The following is a 19,659-nucleotide window of genomic DNA, read 5'->3' as shown; positions in this document are numbered from 1 at the left end:
GATATGAAAAGGGGATTACTATACATAGACCAATATACAAAGAGTGGAAGATAGAATTCAAAGAAGAATTGATAAATTATTTGGGAATTATGAATGGATGATGAAATGGGGTAATATAGTAGTGGAATATGAATTGCCAGATCATGCACCAATGTTGCTGACCATGGGAGATGAGCAAAATAACACTAAGTGTCCATTTAGGTTCTTCAATGTTTGGGCAGAGCACAAAGAATTTGATCAAATAGTAGAAGAAACTTGTAAACAAGTTAAAGACCCTTCGCTCATGAGGGGAATATGGAGAAAACTGAAAACATTAAGAACCAGACTGAAGATATTGAACAATAGGGAATTCAGAAATGCTGAACAGAAAATGAAAGAAGCAAAGAATGAAATCAGAAGAGTGCAGAGCGAGATGCAATAGAATTATACTGATACTATGCAGTAACAAGAGAGAAATTCACTACAAAAATTAGAAAAATGGTCAATGGTTGAAGAGAGTATTATGAAGCAGAAGGCGAGGAATAAATGAATACAGCTAGGGGGATTCAAACACTAAGTATTTCTCAGCAGTAATAAAGGAAAGGAAGCACAGAAAGCAAATAAAGGAACTGATAGCTTTGAATAGAAAGAAGATAAATAAACCAGCTGAGGTTAAAGAGGAGATAATTAGATTCTATAAGAGTCTAATGGGTACAACAGCAAAAAGACTTATAGCAGTAAATAGAACAGTAATGAAGGAAGGGCCAATACTGACTCAAGAACAACGGCTGTTGCTATGTAAAGAAGTTACTAAACAGGAAGTGTTTGAGGAGCTAAAAGGAATAAGAGATAATAAGGCTCCAAGGATAGATGGATATAATGCTGTATTTTTCAAAAGAGCATGGCACATTATCGGTTGTAAGGTGACTACAGCAATACAGGATTTTTTCTCAACAGAAAGATTATATAGAGCCATAAATTGTACAGCCATCATTTTGATACCCAAGGTAGATAATCCAGCATCAGTCAAAGAGTATAGACCAATAGCATGTTGCACATTGTTATACAAACTGATTTCAAAGATCTTGGCAGCAAGAATGCAGAAGGTAATTGAGGGGATCATATGTGAAACACAAGCTGGTTTTGTCCCAGGCAGGAAAATAGGTGATAATATTATATTGGCTTATGAACTAGTAAAGGGATACACAAGAAAACATATATCACCAAGGTTCATAATTAAAATAGACATACAGAAGGCTTATGATTAAGTAGAATGGAGCTATTTGGAACAAACTATGAGGTTGCTAGGATTCCTTGAAAGATATATAACTTAGGTGATGGAATGTGTTAGAATAGTGAACTATACTATTATGGTGAATGGAGAGCCAACTGATCCTTTCAATGCTAAGAAGGGACTTAGACAAGGGGATCCTATGTATCCATTTCTATTTGCAATTGCAATGGAGTACTTAAGTCGAACCTTAAAGGAAATGGCAGAGAGGAAGCAATATCATTACCATTTCAGATGTGCCAAATTAAAACTAACTCATTTATGTTTTGCAGATGATCTTTTAATATTTTCCAGAGGAGATGTTGAATCAGTAACTGAGGTTCTTCAAAGTTTTAATCAATTCTCAGATGCCTCAGGATTGCAAGTAAACATAGGGAAAAACTTCATTTATTTTGGAGGGGTGGGACAACAAGACCAAGAGCAAATACTACAAACACTGAGATTTACGAGAGGAATGTTACCTTCAAATACCTGGGAGTTCCACTGTCAACTAGAAAGCTAACAATGATACAATGGAAGCCTCTCATTGAGAAGATTGTAGCAAGAATCACTTCATGGACAACCAAAAACTGTCATATGCAGGAATAAGTCAATTGATAAATAGTGTTTTGTTCCAGTCCTATTGGGCTCAATTGTTCATATTTCCAACAAAGGTGATGAAAGATGTGGAAAGCTTTTGTAGAAGCTATCTTTGGACAGGTAACAATGTCATTACAAAGAAAGCACTAATCAGTTGGGAAAGAGTATGCTGTCCTGAAAGAAATGGAGGATGGAACCTCATTAATATGAGAATCTGGAACAAGGCAGCCATAATCAAACTGTACTAGAATTTGCAAAGAAAGAGGATAGGAGGTGGATAAGGTAGATTCATGTATACTATATAAAACGACAACAGATGGAGAAAGTAAAAGTTCCACAACAAGCAAGTTGGATGGTGAGGAAAATAATAGAAGCCAAACATCTACTAGAACAGAACAATGTACATATTTGCAGGGAAAAAGGGGTCATTAAACATATATACCTTCAGCTACTAGGTGATCAACCAAGAATGTCATGGAAGTGTTTGATGTTTGGGAATGCTGCAAGGCCAAAAGCTAAGTTCACTGTGTGGTTGCAAATACAGAATAGGCTGCTTACTGCTGACAGGTTGAACAAATGGGGAATGCAGGTAGAAGGCAAATGCAGTTTATGCTAGAGAGAAGAGGAAACAAGTGACCATCTCTTTGTGGAGTGTGATTATACGAAAACAGTGATGCAAAAGCTGATGCACTGGACACAAAATCAAAGTATAGCACATGAGCTACTTGGGAACAACATGTGCATGAGGTGATCAAGAGAGCTAAAGACAAATCAAAAGAAGCTCAACTATTCAAGTTGTTATATTCTGAAGTAGTACATAGTATATGGATTGAGAGAAACAGAAGGATTTTTTAGAAAACAAGTACAAGTTAGGAGAGGATAGCCAAAGAGATAGCTTGTGTCTGTTGTGTACGAGCTCCTCCTAGATTAGCTGATATAGTTCAAAGATATAGATTTTAAAAAAATAGGAAGAGTAAGAGCATCATGTAAATATGATAGTTTTAGTTGTGTTAGCTAGCTATGGTACTTTGTAAAGTTTACTGGTGATTAATAAAAAGTTAGTTATCAAAAAAAAATATTATAAGAAAATTACTAATAACTTTGTGTCTAAGAAAAGCTAAAAAAAATAGACTTCAAATAAATAATTTAAAAAAATTAAAAGTAAAGGCCCCTCGTAAGTTTGGCTTTAGGCCACAAAATTCGTCGGGTCGCCTCTGAGTTAAGTGATTTTGCTGTTACAAACAAAAGAAAAATAATTCTGCTATATAATTTTGAATAGTTGAGTGACCATCCAAGTAATAGACTCATAGTTGAAACCAATGAGCATCAAGTGGAACTCGAATAGTAGTACTAACTATAAAGAGTGCGAAATTAAATATGCATCCAAGCATCCAAGCATCCAGCCCTTAATTTGTCTTAGGGATAGAATCAAGGGACTGACAAAATTTAATGAGATTTATTCGTAAACCAAAAGTAATTAACGCGGTCTCTGATGTCTGTATTAAGAAACGAATTAGGGAAAAATCATTTGGATGGGTAAACCAAAAACTACGAAAATATGTTCCATACGCAAGAGAATTGAGCCTCCCCCCCCCCCCCCAACCCCCAGCATTCTGTACCTACTACACCTTTTACGCACAACGGCAGTCACCGGCAAGGCAAGCTTTGCGCAAAATCTTGTGTTGCTGCCGGCGCGCCGCAAAGCAGATTCCTTCTGACCTTATCTTTTTTCTATTTTCTTTTATTCTTTGAGTTCATATCATAGTACAAGCAAAGTTAAATTAATTTCGTACAGCACTTATTAAATGATGTCTATGCTCCTGATTTGCTGCATTTTACGAGTTTCCTTTCGATTTCATGTCATTGTACCAGCAATTGAAATGATTTAGTAGCCCTTGATACATTAACATGCTCCTAATCCAGTGTCATTTTACTCTTAATAATAATATTAAACAAAGATAGCTAGTTCCTAAGCAGGGATTGGACACCCATGTGGGGAGCATAGTAGTACTAAATATTTCCACATAAAACAATATGGCTATGAATTATGATATCGTGTGTCCATACTCCCTACATAACTTATTCTAGAAATTTTTACCTCTGACACCTTATTTATTTTAAATAAATACTATTTAAAATAATAATATTCTATAGATATCTTTTAAGATTTATAGCAAAATATTTAATTTTGGTTACCTCCTAGCCCTAAACAACTAAATACGCTATTCAGTTACACTATTTTTTTTCTCTCTCTACTTTGATACATCTCATTCTCTTCCCCCATTTCCTAAAAACACGATGCTCAATCTCAAAATTCCTCTCACCCACACTATTTTCTTTTCTTCTCGGAACCAAACAGAAAATCGCTCCCGCCGGCGGAGACACATGAATCGGGCCGGAAAGCATTGTTTGTCTTCCATATACCAGTTTGCATTTGTTTATTATTACGCAAGTCAAATCAACATTTTGAACTGAAATATTTGCCTTCGTTCCCAGCTTTTGTCCATATCTGTTGGTTCCTAGCTACTTTCTCTTTTTCTTTCTTTTATCTTAATACTAGTAAAGAGAAGGACCTGAATCTTAGAATATTATCTCTATTTTTGAACGACGGCGGATTCATCGGAAATTAGGGTTTGTTCTTGAACAAAGACGACGGAGTTTGGGCTGAGCAACTTGAATTTTCTGTTAATATATTTCAATGTATCACGTTGTATTTTCATGTATTTCATTGTATTCATTATCTTTTTTTCATTGTAATTCAATGTATCTCGTTGTATTCCACGTATTTTATTGTATCCACTGTCTTTTTTTTCATTGTATTTCAATGTATCACGTTGTATTCTATGTATTTCATTGTATTCACTGTCTCGCTATATGCCATGAATATATTCATATGTTTTTTTTAATTAATATAATTTATGTATTCAGATGTATTATATAATATCTCTGAAGATTGCTATGTTTTGGGGGTATTTTTCGGTTGAGAATCTTTTTTTATAACTGAAAATACAAAATTTGTGTGTTATAATTGAGTTTGTTGAGTTATATTAGGAGTCTATTATGTTAATTGATTCACTTTTCGTTTTAAAAATAGTGTAATCCCCTATTTCACGTCGTGAATACAGTCGAATACGGTCGAATACAATAATCTGTCCAGCTGTAATCTCATGTTTCGCTCCATGAATACAGTCGAATACACTCAAATACAACAACTGATTAGCTGGACTTCCCTGATTCACGCTTATTTTTGCTACTGTATTCATAAATACAATAGCTTAAATACATCAAATACATCTTATAACCATAGAAAAGCTATCTGTAATCCGTAATATAGCAAATGGTATCTATAGATGGCTAATTACTATTAAAAGATAGTGCTTTATGAAAATTTCTCTTCTTATTTTCAATAACCCCAACAAAACTAAATCTCCTTTTCAATAACCCTTGTTAAACGTTTGGCCCATTACCCACCTTGTCGTTACACTCTTGGATCAGATACCCCCTTAATTCTAAACGGATGCCACAGTGGATAAGTTATCCACTCATAATTTGACATGTGGAATTTTAGTTTACACCCAAATATTTTAATTCACACCCAACCGGATCTAATTAACCTACCCATTACCCATGACCCGACCCGTAAAGTGGAAACCCCTTTCTCAAAAACACATGAATTTTTATTTCACTTATCAACTAGGGATAGCTCTTCTTCTCAATCTCAACAAAGATCTTTGGATGCAGCGGTAGATTTGAGTCACAAGAATCAGCAATGGAAATGGTAGATTTGAGTCACAAGATGAAAATGAAGCGGTAAAAGGGAGTCATGGGCTTGGTGGCGGTGGTATTGGTAGGCTTTGTGGGTGGCCTTCAAATCGGATTGTTCGAGTTTCTCGTGCATCAGGAGGGAAAGATAGGCACAGTAAAGTGTGGACGTCAAAAGGACTCCGAGATCGGAGAGTTAGGCTGTCTGTTAACACAGCTATACAGTTCTACGATTTGCAAGATCGACTTAGTTATGATCAACCAAGCAAAGCTGTTGAATGGTTGTTAAAAGCAGCAACTCCTTCAATCTCCGAGCTTCCTTCTCTCAATGCTTTTCCAGACACACAACAGATCAGTGAGGATAAAAGGTCTAGTGTTGGAACTAATGAAATGGATGGTGATCTGAATTACCAACAACAACAACAACATGTGTCTTTTCGAAAAAGAAAGTTGCAGTAGTGATTATCGTATAATGAAGGAGACAAACTTGTGACCGATGAACTCGAAGATCTTTGTTGATATTGAGAAGAAGAGCTATCCTAGTTGATAAGTGGAATAAAAATTCAGGTGTTTTTAAGAAAGGGGTTTCCAATTTACGGGTCAGGTCACGGGTAATGGGTAGGTTAGTTAGATCCGATTGGGTGTGAATTAAAATATTTGGGTGTAAATTAAAATTCCACATGTCAAATTATGAGTGGATAACTTATCTACCGTGGCAACCGTTTAGAATTAAGGGGGTATCTGAGCCAAGAGTGTAACGACAAGGTGGGTAATGGGCCAAACTTTTAACGAGAATTATTTGTAGACCTTGTCGTAAAGTTCAAGGGTGGGGGGTATTTGGACCTTTTCCGTTTTTTTTTTACTTTCTCTTCTATCCAAGGTCAACAAATTGTAATTTCTTTTGCTTCAGACAATTATACCTTCTTCCTATCCTAATTTTCTTTCTTCCTGAAGTTCCTCATTATTTATCCTTTCCCAATTTCCTTTTGGCCAACATTGACCTAAATTTCAAGAGGGGAAAACTGAAATGATGCCTTTTTGGACATAAAATATGTTTATACAGTTAAAAAAAAGTTACATTTCTACATAAAACGCAGTATAATACTACGTTTTACTTCAATTTGGGCCCACCAAATTAGTATTCTGCAGGACTGACATAAATAATTTATTTTTAGTGTAAAACGTATTATAATACTACATTTTACTGAAACGTAGTATTATACTGCGTTTTACACTAATTTTTGGGCCCACCAATAAGTGTTCTGCTGATAACTGACATAACAATAATTCAAATACATAAAACGTGGTATTATACTGCGTTTACATAAAAAAATTCTGCACCCCAAGCTACGACTTGCCTTATTTAAAGGCGTTAGAATTTTATGAAAATCCACTCAAAACTTTCCTTCAAACTTCCGTTCATACTTCTCTTTTTCTTATCCAGAATTTTTTTATAATGTTTGAAGAGCCAAAAATAAGGGTTTCATTATATTGGGGGGGGGGGTGAGGTTGTAATGGAGAATAACTCTGTGAGGTATAGCTCACCTCCACAGTGTCATGTTAAATTGCCTCTTACAATGGAGTATGATAAATTGGTATCGTTGTTACGTAAAAAATGAGTGTGAGGAAACGTTTGGTGAACCTTAAAGTAACCAGTAGATTTTCGTATTCTGTGACTCCGCGTGGGTTTGCATATTATTCTGAGTTTAACATCAAAGATGATGAAACTCTTAGAGATTTTTTGTGGATTCCGGATGAATACAGGAAATTTATTGTAATAAAATTATTGGAAATATATGTCAAGGTTGAAGACGTTCCCAATAATGAGGGTGTGCATAGTAGGGATAACCCCCAGTCATCGAGTGGTTATTTTGGAGCAGTTTTTGCCAGACAGATTCCTGATGAAAGAACTTGCCTTGATTTAAACTTGTCACGACCGGCGAATGAGCAGCCACAAAATAATTTTTCGACTTTATATAATCCATAAGACAACTAGTAAACTTCAATTTTTCTATGCTTTTAGCGATGTTTATTTTATGTTTGAATTGGATTTATATTAACACTCATATTTTTCATAGGGGGTACTGTCCAGATATGAATTTTACAATTATGACCCCACTCCGAGTTAGAATATGCATAGTTCTGGCATGTTGGACCACGGTGGTCCATCCGAGAGTCATCACCAACAAGAAAATATCCATCATGGAACGTCAACACAGAACGACTTTGTAAGTAAAGTGATATAACTATATGTAAAGTATTTATCTAGTTGAGTAACTTATCATTTTCTTCTTTTTGTGCAGTGAAAACGAGCAACTTGATGTTCCTAACCTTACACAGTTGCCCATAGACGACGTATTGACTCGTGATTTGGCAGATGCGCAGAGTCAGGAAGATGATAGTGATTATGGCAACAATGCCGATGAGTTTGGAGATGACACACCCTTCCTTGATAAAGGTGATGACGAAGAGGATGTGGATGTCGAACCTGAGCTGACGAGGGAGCATGCTTCTCCATCTCCTGTTAGACCAAGAGTGTACGAGTCTCACGTGTCGTTTCATGAGCGGAATATTCCCTACCTTAATAATCTGCCAAGTATGCCGGACGTGGATGCCCTTACAAGGGATGATGACGAAATTCGATCAGCAATGTGGGATGAGTCTAGACCAGCGATGCGGGTAAAAGGCATGTATTTCCCCGATAAAGCTCTCCTAATCAGGGCTGTAAAAATCTACAGCGTAAGAGAATGCCGTGAGATGACAGTAAGGGAGTCAACTATGGAGGTATACAAGGCTGTATGCCGTAGAGACTTTATGGGTTGTCACTGGATGTTGCGTGCCAGCAAGAAGAAATCAGGGTTGTGGAAAGTGAGTAAATTTATTAGCACCCACAGATGTGAAATGGACGCATTCAATGAGAATCACTTCAACCTAGATGTAGACTTGATTTCTCCTGTCTTGATTCCATATTTGGAAATGTCCATTAGGTTCAAGATTAAAGAGTGTATTACAGCCATCCACCAGGAGTATGGTTGTACTATAACCAAAAGAAAGACATATCTCGGTCGCAAACATGCTTTGGAACTTATTTATGGCGACTGGGATAAGTTTTTTTCATCTCTGCCCAGGTACATGGCCGCACTGCAACACTTTAACCCCGGGACTGTTATTGAATGGAGGCGTGAGCGGAGTCTGGACAAACCCGAATATATTTTCAACTATGTGTTCTGGTCATTTAAACTAGCAATTGATGGTTTTGTGCATTGTGGTCCTGTAATTTCCATAGACAGTACTCATGTCTATGGAAAGTATGATATCGAGCTTTTGATTGCAGTTGCAGTAGATGCCAAAAGACAAATATTTCCACTAGCTTTTGCCATTTGTGCCAACGAAAGCGAAAATATGTGGATGCTTTTTTTGAACCACTTGAAGCAGCACGTTGTCAAATAGCGTTCAGGTATTTGTCTAATATCTAATCGACATGGTGGTATTTTAAGTTCTTTACGGCATTTGCCTGAATGGCAAGAAACCTATGCATACCACCGTTATTGTGTGAGGCACCTGAAAGCCAATTTCCAGAAGAAATATCCTGACAAGGCCTTGCATGATTTAATGTGGATGACTGCAATTGAGCACCAGTAGTGCAAATTCATGAGGCGCATGAAAGCGATCCGGCAGTTAGATCCACGAGCCTATACTTAGCTGATGGGACATGAGCTTCACATGTGGACATTGCATACTGATAGCGGCAGACGATGGGGAGCCCTAACTACAAATGTGTCGGAGTCATTCAACGGCTTATTGAAGTTTGCCCATGGATTGCATGTCACTGCCATGGTCCGCATGACATTCAAACAGATTGCAGAGAGGTTTGTTGAAAGGCATGGAGCTGCATCGAATTGATGGACAGGGGTGTTCAATTTATGCCAATACCGATGAAAAGATTTGAAAGGTACATGAGACGAGCACATTGGCACTCATTTTTACAGTACGATCACGACCGGGGTGTTTTTGAATTAAGACCGCTATCCGCGGACACCGGGGGAATAATTTATAGCCAGTGAATGAAGCCAGCAGGTTGTGTTCATATGGGAAATGGACTATCTACCACATGCCGTATGCCTTGAAGTGCTTTCAACAAGTTGGTTTAGGGGCAACCAACTATATTGATAGGCAATACAATATTACTGCATACGTAGACACGTATAGTGGGCAGTTGCAGCAATTTGGTGCTGAGCATTATTGGCCGCCGGAACCTTTTAAAATGGTGTGTAACAAGTACTATTTGCGCAAGCTGCAAGTACAAAAGAGAACGCGTATGCGGAACCAAATGGATCTTGGTGACATCATTTATGCGCGTAAATATGGCGTATGCTCGCAAACAGGACACGACCGTCGTAAATGTTCTTCAGGTGGTGTGCGTGGCGGTGGTAATCCAGCTTCTGGTGCAAGTTCGTCAAATGTACCCAACTATCAAGGATACACCTAGCCTTTTATTTTCATATTGTTTTTTGTAATACGTGTCTGTACATGTGTATGTTGCAATATCTATCAAATAAAATTATGTTCCACAATCTTGTCACATCTTATTTTTTAACATGACCTTTTGAATTGGGATGTTGATATGGTTGTTCAAATATTCAACTTATTGGTGTTAGTAAAGAAGACCAATCTAAAAATTAAAAAAAACCTATAAAATCAAGACATCCTTTATTATCCTTCTTAAAATTTAATATGTAAAGTGTGATATATACTACGTTTTGTGAGTTATCTTGTCGTTCTGAAAAAAGTTGAACTGACTGCGAAAAAGCTGTTTCGCTTCAGAAAAATTTAATATGTATAGTGTGGTATAATACTACGTTTTGTGAGTTGTCTTGTCATTCTGAAAAAAGCTAAACCGACTGTGAAAAAGCTGTTTTGTTTCAGAAAAATTTAATATGTAAAGCGTGGTATAATACTACATTTTGTGAGTTGTCTTGTCGTTCTGAAAAAAGCTGAACCGACTACGAAAAAGCTATTTCATTTCATAAAAATTTAATATGTAAAGCGTGGTATAATACTACATTTTGTGTGTTGTCTTATCTATAAATAACAGGCGCATTCTAGTTATTTTATGCGCTTAACGATAACCAATAGCAAATATTTTCATAAAACCAAGGTTTCTATTTACGCTTTAACAAATGTCTCAACAACCCCTTTATGTCCCAAAGTGTAAGTGCGGCAAAAAATGCATGATGCACGATTGTTGGGAAGAAGCTGGACGCCACTACTGGGCGTGTATGAATAAGTTTTATAGGTAGCCCGATGAACCTACATGCAATTTTAAGGTATGGATTGATTATCCCTGTGAGCAGGAATACTACAAAGACAAGTTGTATTTTCTTCATAATTTGTGTACGAGGTACCGGAAAAGAGAGCGACAATCCAAGTAAGAAGTTGAGGAGTTGAAGGCGAAACTCAAGGAGGTAGAAGAAGAAAAAAAAGCTGGAACCAACTCATGTGTTTGGAGCAGAGAATACTAGGCGGTCGTGACTAAACAATAACATGTACGTGTTGAGCGTAGTAGTGTATCTTTATGTTTCCCTTGTCATGTGTTTTCATTAATTGTACTGAATTTATGTTTTGTTAGGTTTGCTATGTTTGTGTTTGTGTTGTACTGTTAAAATAAAATTGTTGTTCAAATTCTGTTAAAATAAAATTATTGTTAAAATAGAATTGTTTGTATTTACACAAAATACAAACAAAAATAAATCAATGAGTCTCACAGCCTGTGTGCTTCAGTGCAGTCGCTGGCCTGAGTCGCATCCTCTATCGCCCGGGTACAATATCATGATCATCATCATCAAGTCGCCTCTTTATGTGAGGATGCGCATCAGCATCGACAGTACAACTTGCAGGATCGGTAGAAGGGGTCGTTGGGCCGTCAGCAACCTACAAAACAATTACTAAGCTTAGCATATGAAAATGTATATTAGTAATGTACGTGTTAAGTCAAAAACATTTTCTCACCATTGTCTCGTTGGCCTCCTAAGTATAAGCATCTGTGGTGTCCTCATCATCGCATACAGTGACCTCCGTGATGGGTTGGGACGAAGCTTTAATAAAAAAAATTAAAAATTAATTTATGGCAAATCATTAAGGAAAAGAAAACAAATTGAAATTTTACAGTAATACAAACATATCTGCGCCTGTGGTAGATCCGCATTAACCGCCGGGGATGAGGCATAACTCAACCTGCGCCCGCCATCCACATCTCGAGTCGGCCGATCCTTAGCTGCGGTAGATGGTCCTAAAAAGAACTGGTATACATCTCCGTCGAATGTACCCGTGATCAACAATGGATATGATGGGGTGACCTGCGATGCTGGCAGAGATAGCTGAAGGCTGTACGACGGCATGCTGCTGGAAGACTTGCCTAGCTGAGGGAAATAACCTGGCTGATCATCTCCAAGATCCTCATCTCTAAGATCTTCATCAGGTGCCTCAACAGGTTGGTCGACAGGTGCCTCAACGCCCCCTTGCTGGGGACCACCTCCTCGCCGTCTCCCGCAACCCCGTGGGGCACCCCTGCCTCGTGGGATAGCCCTGCCTCGTGCCCAACCCCTGCCTCGTGGGACAGGCCTACCCCAATGGTGCTCCTCTGCTACCGCATACTCAGCCGCGTAATCCAACCTCGCGCCCTCTCTGGCTCGCTGCAGGGTCCGGAGAGCCATTCCTTCCACCCGCCGGCCATGCTCAACGACTGCAGCATTGTCGCCATGTTGTTGTATCTCCTGTCCTAAGTGGTAGAACATGTGATGCCCAATAGCCTGCACAATATTTAAAATATTAATTAAATAATGATATATCACAATTATAAGACTTATCCCACAAAAACATATCAGTGCCTCGTGCCTCCCGGCGTATGGTCTGTACCGACCGCCAAGTATATGAACGGGGTTCCCGATCATCAGCCGGGTGTGACGGCAGTACCATGACGTATAGAGTTCAATAGTCGCCTGCTGGATCTGTGAAGGTGGTGGCGGAATTAAGTCCTCTCGCTGGTCCCAAATATGGACTTGCACCTCTAGCCATCCTACAAATTCGTCATCCACCCAAGAACAATCATCTCGCTGATAATATGTAGCCACCTATGCAGGCTCCCTCGGTATAGTCTGGGGACGGTCAAACTAGCGAAGTACACGCTCTATAGCATGATGCTCCACCACATCGAGGCACATAATCGGGACAGAAGTGCTCCAAAGCAATCGGCCGACCGAGCAATAATCGGGCAGATCAGCTAGCAATTCGTTGTTGTATGGCGTCCAGATGAACTATCAAATAATAACATAAAAGTGAGTATGCGCAACACAAGTGAATTTATAACAAGTAAGTTTAGGTACATATTTACCTGTCCGGCCACCAGCATATCTAACACACCCCTAACAAGGAGGAGATTATGATGAGCATCACTGTCTCGGTAGTTCCCATGCCGGAGAACCCACCTCGTAGCTAGAGGGAGAAACGGAGGTGCTACACCCGGCTCTAGTGGTGGTAGAGGTGGCTGCAACGGCAGGATCCGCTCCCAGGCCCAAACCTAAGATAAAAGGTTGACGTAAAATTTAAGAGTCATTTTGACTATATAGAATTTGAAGTAATGAAAAGAGTATTCAAAAATGTTGTCACATATAGAAGCGGTAGAAAACCACATATGTCCACCTGGGTGCCCATGCTAGCCCAACACATACTCATGTATAGGTATGCTAGAATAGCAGCACCCCAACTGTACTGGGGTAACTCATCTAGAAGTTGCAGATGATGTAGAAAACGCAGACTCACTAGATTTCCTGAAGTGTTCGGGAACAAGACACTCCCAAAAACAAGGAACAACGCCAACCTCGTGTACCGACCAATATGGAGATCCTCTGTCTCGTCGGTAATGTCGGGGTGCAATACCTCCATATGTTGTCTGATAGCTGTCACAGAAATGTGACTGCCCACTCTAACTGCAACCTCACCCTGTGGTCTGAAACAAGTATACTACCCCAACAAATCCAAATACTGGGGACGCGTCATAGCTCTCATATACTGGGGCAGTGCAACCGCCAGTCCATCAACACGTAGCCCATACAAAACCTGAACATCCTGAAGCGTGATGGTGGCCTCTCCAGTGGGCAGGTGAAAAGTGTACACCTCCGGTCGCCACCACTCTATCAACGCCATGATGAGAGACCAGTCGAGTTGCATCCTCCCAATCTCAAAAATCCAAAGGAAGTCCGTAGCACGTAGGCGATGGACTACGCAGGCATGGAAAGCTCTCTCCATCAAAAAGTCCCACAAGTCGTCCGGTCTCCTGGCGCAGAGAGTCTGATCCAATATATGTCTCTCCCATACATAGGCGGACCTATGGTCGCTCTTTAACACTAATATCTGATCCGCGGCTGGTCCAGGATGAACATGCGGTAAGTCCATGTCATCTACTGTAATTTAAACAATATTAATTTTGTGCTTTTGTTATAATAAATTAAATAATTAATTATTTAATTGGACAGAGTAATTATTTATGTGTTCCAGACTCGATATTTGAGGCCTAGTAGCACCAAGCTATCCTTAATTATTATGTGTGTCAATTTAAATATTTTTAAAATTTTGTTAGTTTAATAAATTAAATAATTAATTTTTACTTAGATAGAGTAATTGTCTATGAGTTTCAGGCTCAATATTGAGGCCCAGTAGCACCAAGCTATCCTTAATTATTATGTGTGTCAATTTCAATATTTTTAAAATATGTTCGTTTAATAAATTAAATAATTAATTATTTAATTAGACAGAGTAATTATCTATGGGTTTCAGGCTCGATATTCGAGGCCCAGTAGCACCAAGCTATCCTTAATTCTTTTGTGTGTCAATTTCAATATGTTTAGAATTTTGTTAGTTTATAAATTAAATAATTAATTTTTAATTGGACAGGGTATACAACTATGAGTTCCACGCTCGATATTTGAGGCCCAGTAGCACCAAGCTATCCTTAATTATTATGAGTGTCAATTTCAATATTTTTAAATTTTGTTAGTTTAATAAATTAAATAATTAATTATTTAATTGGATAGAGTAATTATCTATGGGTTCTGGGCTCGATATTTGAGGCTCAGTAGCACCAAGCTATCCTTAATTATTATGTGTGCCAATTTTAATATTTCTAAAATTTTGTTAGTTTAATAAATTAAATAATTAATTATTTAATTGAACAGAGTAATTATCTATGGGTTCCAGGCTCGATATTTGAGTTCCAGTAGCACCAAGCTATCCTTAATTATTATGTGTGTCAATTTCAGTATTTTTAAAATTTTGTTAGTTTAATTTAATTTGGACAAAGTAATTATCTATGGGTTCCAGGCTCGATATTCGAGGCCCAGTAGTACCAAGCTATCCTTAATTCTTTTGTGTGTCAATTTCAATATTTTTAGAATTTTGTTAGTTTATAAATTAAATAATTAATTTTTAATTGGACAGGGTATACAACTATGAGTTCCACGCTCGATATTTGAGGCTCAGTAGCACCAAGCTATCCTTAATTATTATGTGTGTCAATTTTAATATTTTTAAAATTTTGTTAGTTTAATAAATTAAATAATTAATTATTTAATTGGACATAGTAATTATCTATGGGTTCTGGGCTCGATATTTGAGGCCCAGTAGCACCAAGCTATCCTTAATTATTATGTGTGTCAATTTTAATATTTTTAAAATTTTGTTAGTTTAATAAATTAGATAATTAATTATTTAATTGGACAAAGTAATTATCTATGGGTTCCAGGCTCGATATTTGAGTCTCAGTAGCACCAAGCTATCCTTAATTATTATGTGTGTCAATTTCAGTATTTTTAAAATTTTGTTAATTTAATAAATTAAATAATTAATTATTTAATTGGATAAAGTAATTATCTATGAGTTCCAGGCTCGATATTTAAGGCCCAGTAGCACCAAGCTATCCTTAATTCGTTTTTATGTCAATTTCAATATTTTTAGAATTTTGTTAGTTTATAAATTAAATAATTAATATTTAATTGGACAAGGTACAACTATGAGTTCCACGCTCGATATTTATTTTAACAACATATATTAATTTGTTAGTTCTGTAAGTTTATTTTATAAATTAAATAATTAATTTTGTAAAGTGTAATTGGATAGAGTTTGTAGTTAGTACATACTTAAACTACAGAGACTCTACGCTAAAAGGCTCTATACTTTACTATGCTAAAAGGCTCTATATTCTACTACGCTAAAAGGCTCTATATTTTACTACGCTATAAGGTTCTATATTTTACTACGCTAAAAAGCTCTATATTTTACTACGCTAAAAGGCCATTATTCTTTACGCAAATAAATAATCTAAACTAAACAAAAACAACAAACATATGAACATAACATTCACGAAATTATATATAAAATAGTAAAAGATATTTGTGAACAATTTCATTAACAATAAAAATTATTTCTCAAGTTTAACTATTTTTTTAAAACACTAATAATTTAATCCGGGTAAAAATAACATACAAATTTAATCGCAAACATAACACAAATCAACGTGGAAACACATTCAAGAAAACAAATATGCATATGCTCTACGAGTTTCGACATAAACTAAATCGGAATACCTCGATTTATGTTTTTTGAAATATCAAAATTTGAAATTTTGACCCCGAAAGAAGGAATCCAAGGCTTGGGTTGTATGCGGGACCTACGCTCTTCACTTTTTGTGTGACGGGTGGGGCCCAAGAATTTTTTTTAATCGCAAAGGGGGGGGGCAGTAGTGGTGGGGCTGCATTTTTGGGGGGGGTGTTTAAAAATGTCGACTAGTTCTGTCGTGGGGAAGGAGGGGTTATATTTTTTTTATAGGAAAATGCAGTATAATACTACGTTTTCCTTAAACGTAGTACTATACTGCATTTTCCTATAAAAAATTAATATTTTTGTAAAACGTAGTATAATACTGCATTTTACTTTAACGACTAACTTTCCGTTAAAATAAAACGCAATTTTATGTCGAAATGTAACTTTTTTTTTAACTGTATAAACGTATTTTATGTCTAAAAAAGCATCATTTCAGTTTCGGACTCAAATTTCAAGCATCCACCTGAAAAGAAAAGTAGTAAGATAAAAGATTAAGCAACCAATATAAATTAACTACTATAAAAATGTCGTCTGCCGAATTTTCCAGTAAAATATATGAGTATCGGTAGGGCAAAGGAGAGGGAGGAGTTGATCGAGTTGTTGACTAGATACTCAAACCATTCATATTTCCATGACCCCCCCAAACCAAACACCCCAAAAGAAAAGCCCCTCCCCTCACAAAGAATTTTAAGCATATATAAAGTTTTCTTGCATATGAACTTTCTCAGCAACTAGAAAATTGTAATAGCTTCCGGTGTCAAATAAATGCGGAGGACTGCTAGCTTTTAGGAGCTAATCTTTAGTAGTATAATGATTAGTCAAACGCAATTTGCAATGAAGACTGGTGATTGCGAATTTGCGACTAGTGGTGGCTAATTTTTGAGAGAAACCAATTAAATAGGAAGTGCAATAGATTCTGTGACTATTGGACTCATTTATTAGCCGTCATTCATGTACAATATTTTGAGATGATTCAATTCACAATTGAATCTTGAAAGGAAACCGCTGATATCAACTTTTCTATGCTGTATCCATTGATCGAGACCTCTTTCGTTTTGTTTTCCACTTTGTTGATTGGGATGTTTTAAATGCAACCGTAAATTATACTAGAATGGGATATGAATTTTTCTAGAACAAATAACTAGTGGCACAGTAGTCAACTATTCTAACAATCAACATTCTATTTTAGTGAGGTTTCAAGTTTCACTTTTAAATCATAAATAAAAAAGATTTTTTTTTCCCAATTGAAGAAATAAGAAAATACATCACACCTTAACAAGCACTTTCTGAAAACTCTTTTTGGTCAAATATTATAAGATTTTTTCAATAATAAGACAATAACAGCGGATAACTATTCACACTAACACAATAATAGTAGTAAAAGTATCAACATATACAGCTTGGATGTATACTCACACTTAGATAAGAATTAAGTCTGAAATATCATATTTAACACCTCTATATTGACTTACTCACAAATATACGAAGATTCAATGGACCAGGTTTCCAAAATTGATGTAACTGTTTAGCCAAATTACGAAGAAAGATCTTTCCGCTATCACGTGTTCTTCTTATTTTATTATTGCCGTTCCCACAACTTGTAGTATTATTAAAATAAATAGGCGCAGCGCATATATTCATTTAATACTTGTGTGAACAGTAATATACTAAGTCAAGTATCAAAAATATAATTTGAAAGAAAAAAGAAAAGAAAAGAAATTCCCCCACGCTATATATAGAAGTGTCGTGTGAAACAGAGTTCGATATGAATTGCTCCTTCGTCTGATATCTTCTTTCATTTTTTAAACAGAAAGCCTATATCACCAAAATTTCAGCTCAAGAAATTCAATTAAACACAGCCATGGATTGGGTTAGAGGTGAAGCTGTAGGTCATGGAAGCTTTGGTAAAGTGAGTTTTGCAATACCCAGAAAGCAGAGCACTCAAGCTATGGTGGTCAAATCTTCTGCCGCTTCTCGTTCAACTACACTAATGAACGAGAAGACAATTTTGGATGAGCTTAAAAGTTGCCCCAATATTATCCGCTGCCTTGGCGACAACTATTCCTACGAAAATGGCGAAAAGTTGTACAATGTCTTATTGGAATATGCTGCAGGGGGTGATTTATCAAATAAGCTCAAGAATTCAGGTGATCATAGATTGCCGGAATTTGAAGTCAAGAAATACACCAAGGCCTTATTGAAAGGGCTACACTATATCCACAAGACTGGTTATGTTCACTGTGATATTAAGCTTCAAAATATTCTTTTAGGCGATGATGGTCAAGTCAAAATTGCTGATTTTGGGTTGGCAAAGAGGGTCGAATCAAAGAAAGATGATAACTTGCGATGTGAATTAAGGGGTACTCCGTTGTACATGGCGCCGGAAATGGTTACCGGCGGCGAACAGGGGACTCCCGCCGATATCTGGGCACTTGGGTGTGTGGTTGCTGAGATGGCAGCAGGAGTTCCAGTCTGGAATTACTCAAATATAACCCAACTACTGATGACAATTGGAGTTGGTGATGAGTTGCCTGAATTTCCCGCGAAGTTATCGGAACAAGGAAAAGATTTTCTAGAGAAGTGTTTTGTGAAAGACCCAAGAAAGAGATGGACGGCTGAGATGCTTCTGAACCATCCCTTTGTTGCTGATCAACATTACGATGATGCCACTGTTACATTGAATGACGAAACATGCGGGAGTGGCACTCCTTCGACTTCTCCTAGGTGCCCATTTGATTTCCCAGATTGGGTATCTGATGCCTCTGCTGAATCCTCAGCAGCCTGTTCAATTACATCTCTGCCCTCGCCGGCAATTCAAGAATTGCTGAATTTAAACGGCGGGTCATGGTCCACAGCGCCGGCTGAGAGGTTGCGAGTATTAGTTGGTGAACGCAGACCTGAATCTGACTGGTCTGCTGCTGATGACTGGGTCAGCGTTAGATGATGTAGCCTGAGATGGATTCATATTTTCCAGAGTTCTGCAGATTTTTTTGCTGGCAGCTCTGATTTCTCTTTTAATTTCTTTCACGTTAATGAATAGGCTAGGCCAAATTATATTATTATCTTTTGTACATAGAAGACAGGTACATCGTATATACAAAACGTTGCAATTATGATATGACTTACTATATAGATACAAGTTGGGGCACACTGAAGTGTATAGTTATATTGTTTCTTTATTCTGTCCAAAAAGAATAGCGACGTACTACTAATTTTGAAAACAAACTTATTTTATTTCTTTACAATTTGACTTAAATAAATTTTTATGTTATTATTAAATATGTATATTTTATTTTCGATGTCTGAATTTAGTTATATGTAAAGATTTAAGATCTTTGACCTTGTACATCAAACTTGTCATTACTATTTCGGATGAGGGGAGTAGTACTAGAGAA

At 37.1% G+C, this 19,659-nt stretch overlaps 1 protein-coding gene across 1 annotated transcript; it reads left to right on the top strand.

The window, feature by feature from the left end:
- Window positions 1–17,974: 17,974 nt before the first annotated feature.
- Window positions 17,975–19,377, top strand: LOC104243272 (mitogen-activated protein kinase kinase kinase 20-like). Its single transcript, XM_009798437.2, has one exon. It carries the CDS (start codon window positions 18,126–18,128, stop codon window positions 19,206–19,208), a length of 1,083 nt encoding a protein of 360 aa, XP_009796739.1. The 5' UTR covers window positions 17,975–18,125; the 3' UTR covers window positions 19,209–19,377.
- The last annotated feature ends 282 nt before the right edge of the window (window positions 19,378–19,659 follow it).

Source organism: Nicotiana sylvestris, chromosome 2, assembly GCF_000393655.2.
Source record: "Nicotiana sylvestris chromosome 2, ASM39365v2, whole genome shotgun sequence".
In the NCBI taxonomy this organism is placed as follows: domain Eukaryota; kingdom Viridiplantae; phylum Streptophyta; class Magnoliopsida; order Solanales; family Solanaceae; genus Nicotiana; species Nicotiana sylvestris.
This window is presented reverse-complemented; position numbering and strand designations above follow the sequence as displayed.